This window comes from Lycorma delicatula, chromosome 2 (genome assembly GCF_047948215.1).
Source record: "Lycorma delicatula isolate Av1 chromosome 2, ASM4794821v1, whole genome shotgun sequence".
Lineage (NCBI taxonomy): Eukaryota > Metazoa > Arthropoda > Insecta > Hemiptera > Fulgoridae > Lycorma > Lycorma delicatula.
Window position 1 is genome coordinate 237,195,682 of NC_134456.1, and position 13,117 is coordinate 237,208,798.

At 28.7% G+C, this 13,117-nt stretch overlaps 1 protein-coding gene and 1 long non-coding RNA gene across 3 annotated transcripts in view; one reads left to right on the forward strand and one right to left on the reverse strand.

Moving 5' to 3' along the window:
• Positions 1-1,606: 1,606 nt before the first annotated feature.
• The window catches only part of LOC142319772 (thioredoxin-related transmembrane protein 1), a 40,517-nt gene continuing 29,006 nt past the window's right edge, over positions 1,607-13,117 (reverse strand). The window contains exons 4-8 of one of the 2 annotated variants that reach the window (XM_075357437.1): positions 8,253-8,354; positions 5,452-5,550; positions 4,448-4,546; positions 3,821-3,937; positions 1,607-2,154 (exon numbers count right to left, since the gene is read on the reverse strand). In XM_075357437.1, the coding sequence (XP_075213552.1) occupies positions 2,074-2,154; positions 3,821-3,937; positions 4,448-4,546; positions 5,452-5,550; positions 8,253-8,354 (498 nt within the window). In that variant the 3' untranslated portion in view covers positions 1,607-2,073. The remainder of the gene's footprint in view (positions 2,155-3,820; positions 3,938-4,447; positions 4,547-5,451; positions 5,551-8,252; positions 8,355-13,117) is intronic. The other variant, XM_075357438.1, reaches the window with a different exon arrangement.
• LOC142319774 (uncharacterized) lies at positions 4,792-12,791 on the forward strand. Its single transcript, XR_012755266.1, has 2 exons — positions 4,792-4,920; positions 12,217-12,791. It is a non-coding gene; the product is annotated as an uncharacterized LOC142319774 (long non-coding RNA).

The following is a 13,117-nucleotide window of genomic DNA, read 5'->3' on the forward strand; positions in this document are numbered from 1 at the left end:
CGAGGCCGAAGGAAGAATCTCACCATTTCTTCTCATAGTAAGTCTGCGACATTGAGTTACTCCCTGACTCGACATTTCTTGTACAATTTCTTCTTCTATACAATTAAGAAGATCGCGACAGACAACAACTCCTCTGGATGAGTTCAGTGTGCTATGCAGTTGGACAGAAACCGCAAATTCACCGATCTTCTTCAACGCCAAAACTTTCTGGCTTTGCATGTCGTTGATGGTTTCGACATGCAATCCATTAAAAGTTTTACGAATATCCTTGACAGGACCACCAGCACAATTTGTAACTTCTCTTGCGATAAGGAATGGACTAACTTTTTGAAAGTTTCCATTCTCCCTTGTAATAATTAAAAATCTTGGCTTTGGTGCGCTATAGCCAAAAAGACTTTTCTTTAATTCTTTACTGATCCTATCAGCATCTTTCATTATCCTATCAGATTCTTTACTTTTTTTCCTCTTCGCTTGCGGCGAATCGGAGGTTTCTAAACGAGGGTGTTTACGTGCACCCTCTGCCACGTTTGAATGTTCAATGTTCATGAACAGTGGATCCCTTCTGTAGCAAGGCTAGCCGCCGGGGTACACCCCCACTCCAGGGCTACTAACCTTGGAGGTCCTATCCGGTACTCCGGTGGAACCGGCATATGTCCTGGCAGAGAGCGGATGCGCAGTCTCTGCACTGACTCCAGGCTCCTACTCACCGAAGCTTTCAGAGCTCCCATGCACCGACATACATGGGCACCATTGCTACATGCTTGCCATCGCAGGGGCATGTGGACAACGGAAGGGTCTCCGTTACACCTGCAATAACATTGACCCTGGCCGCCACATCGCCAGCTCTAAGAGTGGTATAAATCCATTTCTAAAAACGTTTGTTATTCCATTTCCTGCAGGTAGCCAAAAATCCAGTCCGTTTAGTGACCTGAAGTTGGAACCAGGTCAAACTTAGCAAAGCATAACCGAGGAATTTACTCGGAACCCCGTTAGCCAGCTATATGTGATGTACAAAGGTACAGCTGTTGCCGCCCTGGACGTGGAACATAGATGTTGTGTTCCGGACGTAGGGATTATCTACCTCAGGGCATCAACAATATTATTGGTATTAATATTATAGATCTTTTTATACTCTTCACTATTTCTTCTTTGGTTATCCTGAACATGGCGACAAAGTGACTATTGAATTCTACAATTGTACAACTGGAGTCTACAAAAAGTATTTTTTTCTTGTATTTAATGAAATTTGAGAGATAACATAAATAAATCCACACATTTTATATATATATATATAGATTTCTTTCTTTCTGTTAAACCAATTACAAAAATATTTGAAAATTATATAAATATTTATGGCAACTACAACTGGTTGATCCAGCAGTAATAATAATTGCACTTGCTTTTAATTCTAATTTCCAAAAAAATTAATTTTACTACATATTTAAAATGTACAACTTTTTTATTTTCATTAATTATTAGAAAACAAATTGCTAAATTACTTAGTATTACTTCACCATATCTGCTTTATATAATAAACACTAGGCTAGAAAACTGGTAAATTTGGAATTCTTTGAAATAAAAACAAACATTTGTTAATTATAAAAAATGAACAATAAAAAAAACCTTTATTCATTTTCACAATATATACAATTTCCCTAATCTAACTTAAAATTATATTAAATATAAATATACTTACAATTTAGTGATACATCACTTATCGCATTTAAAAATAATACTTAATATTCACAATTTATATTAGTGTCTCATTTAAATAAGAAATCAAACATATTTTACTTTATTTTAAATATTCTACATGTAAAAAAATAAGTTATTTTGCAAGACTGTAATTTTAACATAGTCACAAGAAAATCTGTTATTTTTAAGCGCTTATAAAAATGCACAATTAAATACATTAGATCTATGAAATCGAAATTAATATATATATATTATATATATAAATACATAATTGCTACATAAATAGTTCATTACATTTTGTTTTTTTTTGTGCATTCAAAAACAATGGGATTACTATGACATAAATAACAGCCAATCTCATTGTATCTTCGTTGATATTTAATCTGCTTTGCGTGCTTTACGCTTACGTACAGGGTTATTCTGTTCTGCCGAGTCTTCAGTTTCCTCTTCTAAATCATCCTAAAAAAACAAAAAAACAATTTTGAATATTTTTACTCATATATATGTTAAATGGAATACAGGAAAGATGAAGTGTGTTAAAAAAAAATGTTTTTATAATCTTAACTTTTATGATAACGTGCCAACCAGTACACAGAGTTTTGACTACTAGTATTTGCAAGTGACAACTTTTGATATATCATGCTAGTTTTTGAGGTACATCAGTTGGGAGTAAACAGATATATTAATTATCTCTAACCAGATTCTTAATTACGTGAAATGAAAGATCTTAAAGAACAATGTCTTTGTGTTACATTTTGCTTCAAATTCTATAAACCTTCCACAGATTTTTTAAAAATTTTTAAGTGAAATATCTTAATTCTTTTTTACAAACACTTAGGGAGTTAGGGAGAACTGTATGAGCAGGTCAAAGCTGTGACTTAAGGGAGTGAAAATCGGCCAATGATGATTCCTGACCTGGATGACCTTCCATGCCAACAAATGATAACACTGATGCAGTTTTTGCTATGGTTTGTGACGATTACTGCTTATTTGTCAGACAGATTGCTAAGGAAGTGAGCATCGGTATAAGATCATGCTACACAAGTTAATGGAAAAACTGAACATTGATCACATCTCCACACATGCATTGCATTTACTGGCCAAAAATCAGAAAAAGAATCACATTAACATAAGTCAAGACCTTCTTGATCGTGTCAATGCTGAGAAATTTCTGAAAAATATTATAATACATTCTTGGATTAATAGCAATGATGTAGAAACCAAGGTACAATTGCTACAGAGTGGGGAAAAGATCAGATTGACCAAAAAATGTATATACTTCATTCTAACATAAAGGCGATGTTAAGGGTAAACAATGAGTTCTATATTGAAGTTTACACTTGTTTGAGGGATGATTTATGCAGAAAGAGACCTGTGGGGAAAACAGAATTGGATGTTGCACCGTGACAACAAACCAGCTCAGATATTACTTCTTATCTGTCTGCCATTACCTCCAAAACAAAGTTGTGGGAAACAAAACGGTCTGCTGGGGCTTAGTCTGAAGAGCAGGGTAGATGAGGCAAAATAGTTATTTCATATTTTGCCAGAGAGTGGCAGATAAGAAATGATATCTGAGCTCTTTCGTTTTTTGCAACATCAGACCCTGGTTTTCCCATAGGCCTCCAACAGAGAAAAAACTTAAATAATTATTATGGAAAGAAATGATTAAAATAAAATTATAACAGAAATACATATTACATTTTTTTTGATCTAGTAAAAAATTGAGTGATTTCATATTTGTGCACTCTTTTACTGAATCAGTCACTAATTAAGTACCAGTAATTGGTTGATATCAAATTTTATGAATTTATATATATAAAATACTATTATATACTATATAAATTACAGTACTATCATACTGTAATTATGTTTTATATATTTCATTATAGACATATTCCTATCAGCTTTGTAATACATTTAACAGTTTTAAAATAAATATGCATGTAGAAAAAAACCTGAAATTTCTTATTTTGTTGAAGTATAATATGCAGACATCACTTTAGTGATAACGTACATTAATGAGAAAAGAAACTATTTAAAACATTAATTTTGCCCACTTTACCAATTACTTGGGAATTCTTGCCTTAAATTTATTTAAATAACTAGTAATAAAACAAAAACTTACTTCAGAGCCACTTCTTTCTTTCTTAACTTTGGTGTTATGTTCTGATATATTATTTTGTTTGTTTTGATCTTCTTCTGTTGGCTGCGGCGATACCTTCTTTTCTTTATCAGAATCATCCTAGGAAAAATCCAGTAATAGAATGGTTTTAATAATAATACTCAGCAGTCCCTGGTCAGTTAAAATGTGTAAGTGGGTGTTTATGAATAATTTCAAATAAAAACTGTTAAAAATGATTATAACTAATTTTATTTAACTGCAAAAATAATTTAAATTTACAGTTTTCACCTAAGGAATACAAGAATTTGATCATCCTTATTATTCGCGACACTGCTAGTCACATACATGACTACAATCGTTTGCCATGTAATGATTTCACCCCTATCCATATATAAGATCCATCAAACTGTAAATAGTTTTTTCCTAATTAACAGATATTTGTGCACCCAAAATTACTTAAATAAATAATAAATTTAAAAAAAGCTGTTTAAAAAATGTTACACAATGTCAACAAATTATATGAATGAGGGTAAAATATTTATTATTTTAAAATAAATCCTTTTTTTGCTTTTAACTAAAGAAAACAAAATCCAGTAATAAAATGTAATTCTGAATATTCATACAACTTACAGCAGGTTTAGCAGTTTCTTCTTCTTCTACTTCTGATTCAAATTTCTTTTGGTCTCCAGAGTTTTCATCCACTATTTCTTCATCCCCCCAGTCATCATCCTATTAAAGAAGAGATAATTTAATCGATATAAAAAATAAGAAGGACATTAAAAAATCTTTATTAAGATGTCTAGATAGCAGGACTACTAAACTAAATTTTGTATTCATGTATAGTTCTAATTTATACAAATAGAAGCTGCTCTTTATTTAATTAAACCAAGCAAATTATTTTAACAGGAACTTCATTTTTAAAGCATATTAAGGTCCCTGAGACCTTGATGTTAAATTAGCAAATTAATGAGTCATACACTTTGAAGCGAGTTAGATTTTATTCATTCTATGAAAATATTTTCTAGGCAGTGTTTTGTGATATTATATTATTATATATACAAATTATAAGTTAATTTACAATTAAAAAAAAGACAAATTCTCATGTAAGTTAGATTTCAATAATTTATTTTAGCTGTAGATATTTTATATGGATTAATTTACTAATAAATTTAAGTAATGCTAATTCTTCAACAGTTTAACTAACCAATCTTCAAAATCATCTTGCCAATTTGATATATTTATTTTTTTAAAAGTTTATTAAAGCTGTAAATTTTGAATGTAAATATTTCTATGCAGATTTTAACATAACTGAAAAACTGTCTACAAATCACAAAATTAGGTTTCATTAAAATGTCTATTTTTAGAGGATAAAATTAATTTATTTATAATAATGTTTTGTAAACATTTGAATGAAATGGCATAACTGGTGGATGACTTTTATTGTTGACAACCAATCATTTAAGTTAAAGAAAAAAATTGTTAATGAGAAAGTTTTACAACTATAAAAGGAAACGTTTTAGTATATTATTTTTCTTTTAATCTACAAAAATGAAGTAAAACTTAAAGAATAATATTATCAAAAAAGTAAATTCAAGTAGAGAAAAACAGATTAATTTATAAATAATATTACTCACAGATTCCTCTCCACTGTCCGCTTTCTCTTTAGACACGTCCACATTCATACTGGCAACAACTTTAGGTGGATAAATAAGATCGATAATGCAAACTAATAACTACAAAAAAGTCAACAATTAGTACATATCTCCAAATTAAAAATCAATTAACACTAATCATTGAAAAAAAATTTATTACAACTTAAAAAAACCATAATTACTATAATATGCAAGCTACTTTATAATTTTAACTATCAAACTTTACCTGAACAAGATTTAGAAAGGGCTTATTTTGTAGTGCCAAAAATAATATCCAAAAAAAAAACAATTTTTTCTATAAAAGATGGCAGTGTGCTTCATCATCATTGCTCTACAGTAAAACTGTTCTATCTGTACAACCTACATTGAAATAAAACAAAAAAAATAATCTCCAAACTGGGTCAGACCGACTAAATCTACAAACTTCAATCATTACAGTTCAATTAATTAGAAGTATTATCTGATGCCGAAAATACCATGTCTAGTGAGGATACCTAATTATATAATCTAATCTATTTCTAATATATATATTTATATTCTTGATTTGGGTGTTATTTTCACACTGTCACTAACAACATTAGTAATTGACATGTTTCAGAGTACCTGATTTCTCAAAACTACTTCTAGCACTCTAGTAGCACTTTCAGTGCTAATTGTATGAATTATATATATATATATATATATATATATATATATATATATAATATTATTATATATTATAATATATTATTTATTAATTTTATAATATATATAATTTATATATATATATAAATATAATATATATATAAAGTCTTATATATAAGACTTTATATATATAAAGTCTTTTATAAAGTTTTTTTTGTATATGGTAAATAAACCATCAGTTAGTAACCTAAACAAAAAAACAGCAAACTTAATACAACTTTATAAATTTATTTTACAAATCAAAGCTACCCTCACTGCTTGAGAAGCATAACCTCCTTACTGAAAAAAAATTATAACTTTAATACAGCACAATATAGTTTCAAGTGTGATTTTATGGAACTGTAAAATTTGAAAATATGTTTTTGACTATTATGTCTGAATTTAAAATAGATAAAATCATAAATTAATTTTTTTTGTCAGAGAAAACTTTACTCATATCCTGAATGTCATATGTAAGAGATATTTCTGAGAATTTATTAAGATATCAGAACATCTTAATAATATATATTAGTATTACCTTATATAATATATATTCTGATATCAGTAATGTATTACTGATATCAGAATATATATAACTAATTTAAATTTATTTAAAATAAAGCACAAACACCCAATACAAAAAATAATAAAAGTTAAGTAAACAAAATTATTTAACATATTGAAAGTCAAAACAGTTTTTTAAAATGATGCTGCTACAGTCTTACATTAATTTAACAAAAATGATTTTTATTAAATCCAGAACAGTAACTAAAATTAATAATGCTGTATAACTTTTCTTCTTATCTATTTTTTCTGACTCTCGACTAAGATTGTTGTGAAATATATGGAGATCCTTTTTTTATTTAGTGCAGTCCTTGTACTTAAGACCATAGGGAGTTGGACCTAAATGTTTTTACTGAATACCTTTATTTTTTTTTGTTTACATTTTTAACAGTACATAATTATTTAAAAACTGATGGCATATTTAAAATAAAAATCTATCATGGGCAAAGCCAAGGAAGTTATGCCATTGCCAGCTTTTTTGTTTCATTTCTTCTGACATATTTTCTTTGTTTTTACAATCAGTATGTTTATCTGCTTGATAATTTTCTTTATTATTTAACTGAACAATTTGATCAATTCAGTGTTAGAGCACAGACTGCACATATCAGTCAACACTTACACACACTACTGCTATTAGGCTTATCTTGAACATTATCATTTATTATCTCACCTTCCATTATCTCTCACAACTAAACTTGGACAACATTTCAGAAAAACCTTCTATCTGCTAATGATGCAAAAAGGTTGAGTTCTAAGTCATGTTACCAGTTAGACGTTCTTCTGAATTCTTTCTGTTCTGAACTAATCTTATAAACTAAGAACAATGACTATATAGTGCATCCTTACTTATTTGTTTAATAAAATCCAATGTTTGATTTCTTTTACGTTTAACCATCTTCATATTTGTTCATCATCAAATGAACTATATCTGGATATTTTAATTACAGCCAATCAACTTTATTAATTTCTTTACAAAATTTTGCTACAAATTTCTCCCCTCTTTTATACATCCTAAGCCCTCTTCATTTTGAACTCAACTAGATTAAATTTTAACACTCCAATAACAGCAGATTTCAAACAATGTATTTCTTTCTATCAATGGACTGTACATGTTTGAACTATCATACAGAACAATACAATACAAAAAATGGTTAAAAAAACTTTTCTAATTCTTAGATCTTCATTTGTTCATTTCTCAATTTTAAAATTATTTTCCATATTTGTTATTATAAGTTCAGTTATGGGGGACAATAAGCAGATTAGAAGTGCTGTTAAAGCATATGCTATTAAATATAAAAATAAATCTCTTTAATGGATCAATTATTTTTAACTGCGTTTACAACTGTAACATTTTTTATAATTTTATAATAAATTTAAACATTTTTATAATATTTTATATATTTTATTTGTTAATAATTTTATATCTGAATATGGTACAGATATATAACTTGTTTCATATGTAAAATAAAATATCAATAGATGTCTACAAAAATACAAAGTTAAAAAAAAATATATAGATAATAATAATTTTTAAAAAAGATAAAAATTCTACTTACCAATCCCAATAAGGCACCTAAAATAATAGTAGCAACAGCAAAAATAATATATGAGCCCCAAGTTGGAAGCCCATATTCTTCCATCAGTCTTGTATGTACAGCCTGCAAAAGATTTAAAGAAAAATGATGAATTGAATGTAGTCACTACAGAAATTAAGCTTGAGAGCAGAATTCCATAAAAAAAAGCTACTAACTATTTTAACAGAAACAATTTTTAGCTAAAATCTGTGACAGTGGTAATTGTGAGAGTTGATTGTGGAGTTTATATTATTTAAATTTACATTTGAATATAAAACCTTTTCATAAAAAAAAATTTGGACCTTCAGTTTTCAATAAAAGCATTATTTTTATGATACTGAAGAAAGTACAAGCGGATAGATTTGTGAATATTCCTCTCTTGCACAGTTAGGCAACCCACAATTTTCTGTCAACTTCTGGCAGCAGATATATGTAGGAAGCTATTGTCACCAGTACCATCAAATGTTTCTCATAAAGGTGGCATGTGTTTACTTACAGTCAGCTATACTTATTTTGTCAAGTTGTGATGTATGAGTAAAATGAGTCTTTCACAAGTGCTATGAGTTTTTCATTTTAGGACATTATATGGATGACCCAAAGCAGTAGATCACAGTTGAATTGCCACTACTTCTAGTGGAAGAGCATCTTCTGATGGGTTTAACTTTTAACATATAACAGCGGTGTCATATTGCAATGTTCCAAAAAGGTTTTTTAATGTCAACTAGTAGGATTTCTCTGGAGCAACAAATTTGGTGTGTATGCTTGTATTCCACAACCAACAACGTGTAGAAAGTTCATCGCTGTATGCGTCTGGAGTATAAACACTTCGATACAACTGGTACAGTACTGGATATGCTGCTGCACTGGATGTGTGCTGAATATGTACTAAGCCAACAGTGGCGTAACTCATAAAGCACTGAAATCATAATTTTTTTAATGACTATTGAATTTCAAAATGAATATGGATCTCCATGACTCTTGACTGTGAAATAAGATCTGCAAACTGTGGCTATTTGAATCACTAGGGAATAATTTCTCTGGTAACTTTTAAAAATAATGCATACGATTATTACTGTACGTGTTACCTGAACTAATTGTATAATAAAATGCCTTGAAAAATATTATTTCTTGATTATGTAGGCAGATTTCCGAAACTTTTTCTGCAATTTCTTACTTAATTTGTAAAAAATCATACTAGTAATAATAAACACAAAAATTAATTAACAATGTCAAGCAAAAGTTTAATTTTCAACTGGTTGATTTTTTGTTTTAACTGACCCCATGGAGTAAAAAGATTTTTTTTTTATAGGGGAGATTACGAAAAACACCAAATGTATATAATTTTTATACAATACAATAAAGTCAAGTAAAATGAATGATATTATAGAATTACTTACGTTACGCTGGCATAGGACAAATATATATGAAGAGGTAGTATAAAATACTAAAAGAATTTAAAAAAGTGTTATATATAACATGTGATGACATAATAGTCGCTGTTAAACACTTAATTGATAGTGATGATATAATTTAATATATTGTAGCAAGACTGGTATAGCAAGCCTGAGTAACGGATTCCTACAGATTATTATGACAGTAGTAGAAAATATAATGGAAGGAATCCAGAAAGAGGCAATAAAAGAGACCCTTTTATTAAAGCTAACACGTCTTTAGCAATTGTCTTTTGTAGACTGCGAGATGTGAGTTGTATGGCAGTTGTGCAAGTTTGGCGGATTTCTGCAAACCAGTCCAGCGAGGATGGTCTATGAGACGAGAGTGAAAGATATCAGTCAGCGAGAGCATTCTATGGGAAGGACAGATGGAGCAAATTTCCAGTGTAAATTAAGTTCAATAAGACAGTAAGATTAAGGTGACACCACGAGTAATTCCAGTAAATAAGAAATACTATCGGCGAGTTACAGTAAAATTATAAGTGAAAGAAATAATGTACTAAATTTTGTTAATAAACTGTTACGGTAGTTTTATTTGTGGACAGCAAAGGTGTATTTGCAAGTGAACTTTATAAGATTGTTTGTTAGTACAAGACTGGTGATTAAAAAGTGTTAAGAAAAGCGGTTTCTTTTGTTGATGGGTCTGAATTCTGGTCTTCTATTTATCTACCTGGAATAAATTACAAACGATTATTTCTTTTAAACTCTGTCTTGTGTGTAATCTCTATTTATTATTTACTACTGACATTTATGATTATTTGATGTGTAATATTATGATTGATTGTTATTCTTTGTTGATTATGTTATGTATTAAATTGTTTGATTTGTTTGTTATTGACATGTAATATTATTATCATTTACTACTGTTTATTATTACTATTATCCTGATTATTTACTGTGGTTGTAATTACTATGATTAATATTTGTTTGTTTACTATTTTTTATTAATTGTTTTACTATTGTCACACCACCACCACCACCACCACCACCATCATTGATTTGTCTGGTTGAAATTATGAACATTTTAAACCAATAAACTGGAATTATACAAACATTCTAAATTGTCAATCTTTCAATATCCTGATCGAGCCTGTAATATGATTTTTCAACAAATGTTTTATTTATGTTGGAAACATGACAAACATATAATATCAAGAATAAGTTTCCTTTTTTTAACAGAATAATTATATTTTATTCTACATTTTATTAGCTTAAACCACAGTAACTCATTAAATATGATAATTTTCAGATGGATTTATTACTTAATATTTATTATATAATATTACTGCTTTTTAAAAATTTTATTAGCATTAGCAAAATTTTAAACATTTTATTAGCTTAAACCACAGTAACTCATTAAATATGATAATTTTCAGATGGATTTATTACTTAATATTTATTATATAATATTACTGCTTTTTACAAATGATATCTGAAGTCACCTTACAATTGACCAATAAAGAAATAGTTGTCAAATTATTTTATTATAATAAATACAGCATATAACTTTTGCATGGAATTAACTAATCTATTTTAATTCGATTATTTTTAATTATCAGGAAATTCAGGTACCTACAATCAATTCAGCAAGACTGGAATTTGACTGTTTGAGTAAATATTAATAAAAGGTGCTTCAATTTTCCACATTAAGTGGGCCACACTCGAAAAAAAAAAAAATTCTAATTGCCGTACAATTTTTACTGATACTAACAGCAACATATTGCAAAAATAAAATCTTTATTCTAACAAAGAAACTGCCATGAGAAGGTCAAATTAACATATAATATTATATATGTGATTAGAATATTCTAATCACTCTACTTGTGATCTTTGCCATCAGGCTAATCTCTGACCTAAATAAGTAGTTTAAATATGTATTAAAAACAGATTAATCACCTAATCAACAGATAATTACATTATAATTTTTATCATTACAAAAATAATTATAATAAACTAACATGAATGATTGTTTTATTTCTAAACATGCCGTGAACAATTTCTCAGGAGGTAGAATTCCCTAAATACTATCATTTTTATTTTATTTTCCCCGAATCATGGAATAAAAATATACACATACGTAAGGGAAATGCGCCTAATTTGCACCACTGTTTAAGTTGCATTTCAATCATAGCGCCGAAAGGATGTTGCATATAAGGAGGTAACATGTGAACTCAACTCCACTGAGTTGATTGAGATCTGTCTCTCCACTGAGTTCTGTCACCCTCATATGCATAATAGCTCCGCTATAAAAAAAAAAACATTGTAAAATTGTCTTCTTTTGTTATTTTTATGTGTTAAAGTGCTGACAACACCCTGTTGTTAGTAAAATTTCTATATAGTCTTAAAGTGGTTAGACATAGCAGTAAAATAACCTCAAATTTGATAGAAAATTTTCATTCTAACCTATGACAACTCAGAACTTATACAATCTGCCTAAATTGCACCAAGTTTTTGGGTGGTACAATTTAAGCTTACATGTATTTTTTTTATTTCAGATGGCAAACAAAGGCAGAAAGTACAGCCTACGGCTAGAAAAAGATACGGAGAGGGCAAATCTGCAAATAACAAAGGAGATACTGGGCTTAACGCCATTTGTAGAACATATAAAGTACTAAAGAAAACCTTGAAATGGAGCTTGAAGGGAAAAATAACTTTGCTATAATGTTAATTTTTTTTCTGGTAGCTCCAGAAGTAGCCTCCTGAAAATAAAAAATCAATTAATTCAGTATATTTCAGAACTAGGAAAAATGTTTTTTGGTCTTTGTAAATGATTTAAAAGAATTGGCTTTCAAAATGGCTGAAGCCAATTCTATCCTCATTGATTCAACTAACAATTTAAAATTGGGACAAGTGGTATTACTCATTTACATCTAGATACTCAAAGTTGACTTTACGGAAACAAGAGGCTATCTTTTTTTGATACTTGTACAAGTTATTTTAAGTATAAAACCAAAACCTTAGGTTTTTAACTAATATGTTCTAACATTTTAAGAAATCTCATTTACTTATTTATTAATCTGAGAACAAATTGTTTTTTATATTTATTTGACAAAATAAAATTTCTTTTTTATTTATGGTTTATTTATTTTCCGGAAGAACAATTTAAAAAAACTGTGCATTTTAGGCATATGACTGCTGCAATTTAAACATGCAAGGTGCAATTAAAGAAAGTTTTTCTCATTATATAATTATTAATGACTCAAGACATTTTTCAGGTTTTCCTATATCTTATAACATGGACATATTATTTCATAAGGTAAGAGTTTTAATTAAGCATAAAAGTTTTTTTATAGAAGTTTTTAATGCCAAAAAATAAAAGGCCATTCTAAAGTGGTGCAATATAGGCATACTTCTTCTACTCACACTAAAGTAATGACTTTAGTAAATGTGTGTAGA